The 8,099-nt window shown below is 50.7% G+C and overlaps 1 protein-coding gene across 3 annotated transcripts in view; it reads right to left on the bottom strand.

The window, feature by feature from the left end:
- Positions 1 to 2,271: 2,271 nt before the first annotated feature.
- Positions 2,272 to 8,099, bottom strand: part of PLCH1 (phospholipase C eta 1) — a 57,839-nt gene continuing 52,011 nt past the window's right edge. For 2 of the 3 annotated variants that reach the window (XM_036389178.2, XM_036389180.2), the window contains 3 exons: positions 7,157 to 7,216; positions 6,329 to 6,689; positions 2,272 to 5,560 (listed from right to left, as the gene is read on the bottom strand). In XM_036389178.2, the coding sequence (XP_036245071.1) occupies positions 3,279 to 5,560; positions 6,329 to 6,689; positions 7,157 to 7,216 (2,703 nt within the window). In that variant the 3' untranslated portion in view covers positions 2,272 to 3,278. The remainder of the gene's footprint in view (positions 5,561 to 6,328; positions 6,690 to 7,156; positions 7,217 to 8,099) is intronic. The other variant, XM_036389181.2, reaches the window with a different exon arrangement.

Below are 8,099 nucleotides of genomic sequence, written 5' to 3'. Positions count from 1 at the left end.
ATGTTAAACCCCCAACTGCTCCTAAAGCAAGGACTAACAAAGCACTGACTGCAGCTCCCTGCTTCCCTCCCCTACACACAAACACAGCCGTGCCCATCTGCCAGGCCAGCACTGGGAGGAGACACAAGGCCAGGTAACTCAGCTGCACCCAGACTGCAAACTCTCCTGGCTGGTCCACAGCTAGACTAAAGTCACGTGCAAAAGAAGATATTTCCACTTCCATGGCTTTCTACAAGCACAAAATCCCACCTCAACTAGGCCAGCCAGGCACTGTTCATTTTAATTTCTTTCTGTCTAAACCAACACAGGACTTTAAAAGATAATCTCTGGTAGAAATTCAATTTGTTTCTCCTCCTGCATGTCTAAGCAGATCTGTAATCAGTGTAATCACTGTGCCACTGCCTCATGTGACTGAGGGTCCTGCATGATTTTCCCTGTTGCAAAAAGGAACAGCATTAAAATCTTATCAAAACAAATCCAAATGAGCATCAGTCCAAGAACAAAATTGATCCAACATGCTCCTGGGTGAAAACCTGGCTGTTCTTTCACAAAATGTTTTATTCTTACATACCTTAATCTTATTTAAGATGCGAATGGGAAACTCAGGATGAAAGCCCTCCTACCTAAGCATCAGAACAGGGGCTCCTGTGCAGGAGTGAGTGATGTAGAATGGCTCCTGACACCTGGAACATTCTGTACAACTGTTTAAAGCAGGGGCTGTTGATATTCCAGTAAACAATCATATAAATGCAACTGGACACTCTTCCTGGCTTTGAATTAGAAAATACATAATTTCTCAAAAGTAATATTCCAAACCCATCTGTTCTCTGCAGATTCTTGAACAGCTTAATTTATGCCTTCTGTCATGAATTAGCAAAGCAATTTAAGCCTGCTAACCCAGGATGTGAGCCACAAGCCTTTACTAGGCTGAAGTGGTTGTTTATTCTGTGTTGGTGCAGATTCTGCACCAAAAAAGTCTTCACTAGATGGATGTCCAACAAGCTCCAGCCTTGTTCAGACAGTTTAATTAATTTTGGGAGGGAACTAAAACTGAATGGCCATCTAGATGTCTGAAGTGCAGATTGCTGGTCTGTCCCACCCAGAAGTGTAAAACCCTGGCTCTGTACAGTGCTGCTGGGACCACACACCAGCTGTTCCCAGAGTTTCAAGGCTGAATTTCTGAACCCAGCATCCCTTCAGTTCATGATGCAGGGCACAAAGCTGGAGAAGGAGGCATTTGCAGTTCTCCCAAAGTGCCCCATTCCCATGGAGTTTTGGAGTTGCTGCTCAGAGCATGTCACCCCCAGGCTGGATTTTCTGGGACCCCAAATTGCTGCTGCTGCAGCATCGATTCACAGTGACACAAACATTCAGAGTGTCCCACACCAGCTGGGGGCTGGCATCACCAGTACTCACCAGTAACACACATCACCTGGGCACAGGAGGATCAGCAGGGTGGTTCAGGTACCCCAGGGCACTGCATGGCAGGAACATCCCCACAGGAGCAGCTGGATTGGCAGCAGGTGCATTTGTTTGTGTTGCTTCCACTCCATGAAAGAAAATGAAGCTTGTTCATTTAAACTAGAAACTGAAGAAATATTTTATAAATATAAAGGCTGATGTGTATTTGGCTTCTGCACTACAGAAACCGTGCCCTGCTCCATTAGCCAAATGTCACTGTCACACAAAGAGCTGTCCCCATCTGGATTAACTTCTAAAATTAAGAGAAGAGTATAAGAGATTATGTGATAAAACACTGCTGCAATAATCTATCCTGACCTCCTGCAAGCGCCATACAATTTTTCTAAATTAATTCCAATTAAAGCAAGTTTTTTCACCTCCCACAATGAAGATCTTCTCATTTGCTTCCTTACAAGGCACTTTTGCTAGGCCTCAGTCACACCTCCCAAACTGCATCCTGGCTATGAGAAATCCAGGTCCAAAGCTTAAGGGATTAATCCAGTGTCTGGTTCTGGTCCTCCATGGAAAAATGCTTTTTGTGTTAAAAATCCACCGTTCTGTCCCAAGTGATGCCACAGCCACTCTCCTGTTAGAGCCTGAGTGGAGCAGTCAGACAAACTCAAGTGTGGCTCCTGACCCAGAAAGGAGGCCAGAGCTCAGCTGCCACCTCCAGCCAAGAACCACCCTGTGAAATGAAGGGTCCTCCCTCCTTGCACCTCCTGCCAAGACAGATGTGTGCAGCCACTAACTGCTGCTGGATTCAGCACCAATCTGTTTGGATAGATTTTTTTCAGAAAACATGTAACCAAGTGCTTAAAAATCTATTTTAATGACGTTTTCAAGAATAATAATACTCTGCATTACAAAAGAAAGAGGTAAAAGGTACGTCTTTGACATATCAGAAAAACTTACAGCAAAGGCATAGAGTATCTTCCAACCAAAATAAAGCTATGCTGTTCCCTACAGGGAAGCTTTAGGTGTCTGAGATTCCTTCACCCAATTCACTTTCAGCCTTCATAGAAAAAGGTGAACAGTCAAAATAGTCACTCTACCATGTCAGTTTAAATATTCCACTGACTGTCGACAATTTAGCAATAAAATTACAAATATACAGAAAATGGATCTACTGTACCGAAGCTACTCACACAACCAACAGCAAAAATACATAACAAAATAAGCAGAAATAAAGTGTTTTCATTCATAAAAGCAGAATTACTCCCACATTCCACTCTGTCCCAAATCAACACAGTAACCAAAAAGGAAGACAACTGTTGTCACACTTTGTAGAGAGGGCAGAAGACAAATCTACACAGGACTCACAAATCTGGACTAACCCTAATTCTACAAACCATTTGCTGCAGACTCACAGTTCATACATGGAAACATGTAAAATTTATAGTAACAATTCAGAACAAGTGATGCTAATAAAGGGTCGCTGCCTTTTGGGCAGAACAAGCCCCAGTCCAGCATTCCAGACACCACAGTGCTTTGGAGAATCCTCACAAAAGGCCAAAAGTGATCACCAAAAGTGTTTTTCCAAGCAGGAGGACAAGACACAAGGAAACCAGTATTGCCTTCAGTGCAACGTCAGGCTTTGGAGCACGGCATGACAGACACAGAACGCTACAGATGCACACGGGCTCCATCAGCAGCACCCCTAAGGATGGAGGGCGGCTCCTGCCTCCCTGAGCTCCGGCAGGAAAGGACGCGTTAAACCGCCCCTGACTCCTTGGCATCACACTGCGTTCAGAAATACCCCGTGGGCTCCAAGCAGCTCCTGTGCCCCTGCAGAGCGGCGGTCCGGGCCCGGGCCGTGCCTAGAGCCGGAGCAGGAAATAGATCTCGGGCTGCTCCTGCGCGCCGGGCGGCAGCGGCAGCTCCCCGCAGCCGTGCTGCTGCACTGCGGAGCAGGCGCCCTCGGGCGCGCCGCGCCGCTCGCCGGGGCAGCCGCGCAGGTAGCGGCCGATGCAGGAGCCCGTGGAGTGCCGGTTGGCGGCCAGCGGCGGCCCCGGGGCCTTGCTCCGCAGCACCACCCCGGGCACGGCGCTGCCGCCGCACGGCCGCGGCTTGCCCGCCGCCTCCTGCCGCTCCCGGGCGCGGCTGGCGATGTTCCGCACCCGGCTCTGGCTGCGGGACGACAGCTTCCTCACCAGGGCCCGCGGGCAGTCCTCGTCCGGCTGCCTGGGGCACAGCGGCTCCCGGCCGTCCTCCTGCTCCGGGGACAGCAGCCTCCGCAGCTGCTCCGTCAGCGCGTCCGTCGAGTGCGGCCTCACGCCCTGCATGGCGGCCAGCTTCCCGTCCCTCAGGCCCGAGGAGATGAAGCTCCTGCTGATGTACTGATACTTACTCTCAAAGTTGCAGGAGATGTCCTCCGAGGTCAGGTCTCCCAGACTTTTGGACTTGCAGGGGCTGCTGTGCTGGATGGCCGGGTGCGTGGGGAACGGCAGAGCCCCGGGGCGCAGGGGGCAGGCTGAGCCGGCCTGGAGGGCACACACGGCAGCCTTGTGCTTCTCCGAGGGCTGCTGCCGCGGAGCCCCAGCGCTCTCACACGCGGGGACAGCCAGCTGGCTCCCTGAAGCCCCGCAGGTCTCGGGACGGTGCCGGGCAGCGGCACAGAGCACAGCGGTGGAGCTGCTCCCCGCGGCCCTGTCACCGCCGTGCCCGGTGGAGCCGCTCCCCGCGGCCCTGTCACCGCCGTGCCCGGTGGAGCTGCTCCCCGCGGCCCTGTCACCGCCGTGCCCGGTGGAGCTGCTCCCCGCGGCCCTGTCACCGCCGTGCCCGGTGGGGCTGCTCCCCGCGGCCCTGTCACCGCCGTGCCCGGTGGAGCTGCTCCCCGCGGTCCTGTCACCGCCGTGCCCGGTGGAGCTGCTCCCCGCGGTCCTGTCACCGCCGTGCCCGGGCTCCTGCCTCTGCCTCAGGCTCACGGGCGAGGCCAGCTGGCTCATGTCCTCCCGTCGGTACTCACGGGCAGTCACCAGGAGCTCCTGGCAGTCCCCATCCACCTCCAGCAGGCTGCTGCTGGCCGAGTGCTCCCCAGGGACAGGGCACCCCAGCGGCTCCTCAAAGATGAGGCTGTTGGATCCAAAGGAACTGGCAGGCTCAGGGGCTTCCCAGCTTAGTCCACACTTTGTAGCACAATTCCTTTTGGGATTTGCATTTAGCAAAGAGAGGGATGAAGAACAAGAAGAGCTGGGGAAGTTACTTTCTAGATTATTTAATCTTTTCTTGCAAATTAATGTCCTGTGGCTCTTACATTCAGAAGCTGGAGATGCCTCATGGATAATTGTGTATGTGGAATACTCTCTGTCCTCCAGGCTGGAGAACATGGCTGTGTCCAGAGTGGAGAATAAAGAGGATTTGTTGGATTTTGTGGGAGTGAAGTTGTGCCTACAGGGGCTGCTCAGGTCTGCAGCAAACACATGTGGGAGTGCAGCCCCCACCCTGGGGATCTGGCTGCTGCTGCCGTGGGGGCTGGAGACAGGGGGAAGGGGAGTTTGGTCATCTGTGCCATCGAGCTGCCCAATGAGAGTGGACACAGCGCTGTCCAGCTCGCTCTCAGTCGAGAGAGAGACTTCATCGATGAGGTGAGAAATGTCACTGTCCTGCAGGGCCACCATGGAGTGACAGTCAGGGTCTTCGGAGCAGCCGGCAGAAGAAGAGGAAAGAGGTGCTGCAGTGCTTTTCTTCGTGTCACATTTGTGATTCTCCACCTCTGCACTCTGAGAAACAGAAGTCCCCATCCCTTCCTTAGATCCTTTTGTGTCATCTTCCTTTTTACTGTCTGCACAGTTTTTGTGGTGTAATTTTTCCGTGGGAAGTTCAGAGTCAGACTCTTGCGTTAAGGGGACAGTTCCATCAGAAAGATTATTCTCCTGGTAATCCACAAGGTGATTTGCTTGAGCTACACCATTTGCAAAAACCAAATGTTCAGGTCGCTGCTGTGGAGGTGGTACTAAACAGTCAGCTGTAGAATCCCTCTGGTCATTCTCCTTCTTGAACTGAGATGCTAAATTTGAAGCATTTGACTTTTGCTCCGAACGTGGAAAACCCAGTTCTTTCAAGCTTGTTTCCTTCTCGTTTGTATTGTCATCACTGTTGACTAAATTAAACGAGAAACATATTAGTGGCATACAAGACTCTGTCTATCAACAGCTATTTTGTCCTTAGACAGACAAATGGAGAACGCAAAACTAGGTACAGTTGTGACAGAACTTAATCATGGGGTTGTGCAGGTTTAGTAGAAATTATCTGAGTGACATGAATAAATGGAAAAATACAACTGCAGGCACTTCATTGAAATTTCCTTGGAATGTCTATTACATCAGGCAGGTGATGTAATATTTGTTGTAAGTAATGTTAATGAGGTACCACATCATAGCTTGCACGTGGCATTACCTTCAGCTGTGTTCCTAGTCACATTTGTACTATAAAGAAGCGTGGCAATAAAGACAGAACAAAACAGCTCTGTTAAAACACACAACACTTTGAAACAAGATGCATGCTTCAAGCTGAGTCAAAAGCATCGAGTAGATGGACTCCAGACTGGTTTATATATGTGGTTACTGCAAAGTGTTACAGTACAAGGATTTTGTTTGGATCTTCTACCAGCAGGCAGCATTCACAAGGGCAAGGGTTTGAATTCCTCGAAAAACACATATTGTATGTTTTCTCCACAAATCCTCTTGTCTTTCTATGCCAGATTTGAGCTCTGTGACTCACTCCTTTGGAGATTTAATGAAGCAGGGACTATAGAAGTAAACTTGGTGTAATAGATACTGGTTTTAATGCTTGCTAGAAATCAGGTACTCTTGGAAGAAGCGAGGGGAGCCCTGACTATTCACCCAAACTAATTTTGGAAGCACCTTACCAGATGTGTTGTCCTCTCCCTCGGCCTCCTGGGCAGTGTCCTCTGCAGGGCCGGGCAGCTCTACCATGAGGAATCTGTCCACGGGCATGGACGCGGGGCGCGCCTGCGAGGCGCGGTTCGGCCGCCGCAGCACCCCTTCCTTGTCCCTCAGGTCTGTTGGCTCCGAGGCGCTGTCCTTCATCTCAGCAGCCTCCAGGAAGCCCATCTTGCTCTTCTTCCTGCCCTTGGCCGGGGCGCTGGCCGTGCGCCGCAGGATGCGCTCGCCGATGGAGCGCTTGCGCACGTGGTGCCCGCTGGGCTCGGCCGTGCCCGCCTTGGGCGCCTTGGAGAACAGCCCTCGGAGCCCCATCAGCTGCTTGCTCTGCAGGGACACAACAGCACAGCCTGCCTGAGCTGACGCTCGCTCACAGGGCAAGGAGCTGCTCTCACAGTGCTGATGAGCGATGACGGCAAAGTTCAAAACGCAGCAAAGCAAAAATCCACACCAAGCCACTCACAGCTACTCTGAGCAAGGAGCTCCCAGCACAGGTCTCCATGGATTCATGCATGCCTGCCTTTCTCCTCATTAGGATGGCAGCCTGCCACAGTTACAGAGAGCTTTGCTCAGTCTCCTAATGGGACCTGACAAGGCTCTAGGAAGTGCTCGGCCGTGACAGGCAGCACGTTAACGTGGAGTTTTCTATGCATGGGTTTCATCAAAGCAATATGCAGATGTTTCAGAGCCTGCATGGAGAATGGTTCCAGTTTGGCAGTTGCAGATCATGCGATTGGGAACCACTGGAAAGTCTGTGCCCAGCAAGTGCAAAGTGCATGCTCAATGAGCTCTACCTTTGTGGCTCCTAGAAAGTGCATTATTGTGTAACTGGGATTGAGGATTAAAGGGCTCCACTGAAAGGCAAAAAGAAATGCAAATCCATTTGGCTAATGTTTTCAAGACTGCCACGCAAGCAAATAAGGTAACAGTACATCAGCTGTAAACAGAACCACTCTACAGCAAACCATTTAAAGCTATTTCTTAGTTGAATATGTGTCCCCCAGGAACTGAGCAGATCTCTTCACTCAGCCTGTGAGAAACAGCAGTGTTGCAGACATCTTTTCACTAAAAATCCTTTCTTTAGGATTTTTCCTTCTGAGAAGCTGAGAGGCCTCAGAGACAGAATGTAAACAATGGTTATCTGCTGCTGTTGAATGCAACAGGTCCACCTGTGACTGACCCATCTTGGATGTTTATAATTAATGGTCAATCAAGCACCGAGCTATCTCGGACAGAGTCCGAGAGAGATGCCTTTGTTATCATTCTTTTCTATTCTATTCTTAGCTTAGCTAGCCTGCTGAAGAAACCTTTTCCTTTCCTATTTCTTTTTAGTATAGTTATAATGTAATATATATATATATCATAAAATAACAAATCAAGCCTTCTGAACATAGAGTCAACATTCTCGTCTCTTCCCTCATCCAAGAACCGCAGTGACCACGGTCACACAGCAGTGCAGCCCATCATTGATTGAGAGCAGCATCAGGGGAGCAGACCAGGGACAGCAATGGAATCCCAGCAGGTGTCTCCTCCTGCTCCCCTTGCCTCCCCTCTGGAGTTACACTGCTGGTTTTCTTGAGCATATTTGTTCTTACAAGGGCAGCAGCCAAACAGGCCTCTGCCAACCATCCCCAAGGGGTGTGATCTCCCAGGTATGCCCAGGTGTGCACATACCAATACATGAGATCCCATCCCATGATCCGAGGGGATCAGGGAGGAGAAAGGAAGTGGAGATGG

This window comes from Molothrus ater, chromosome 10, assembly GCF_012460135.2.
Source record: "Molothrus ater isolate BHLD 08-10-18 breed brown headed cowbird chromosome 10, BPBGC_Mater_1.1, whole genome shotgun sequence".
Lineage (NCBI taxonomy): Eukaryota > Metazoa > Chordata > Aves > Passeriformes > Icteridae > Molothrus > Molothrus ater.
The sequence above is the reverse complement of the archived record's forward strand: the minus strand, read 5'-3'. Positions and strand labels throughout refer to the sequence as shown.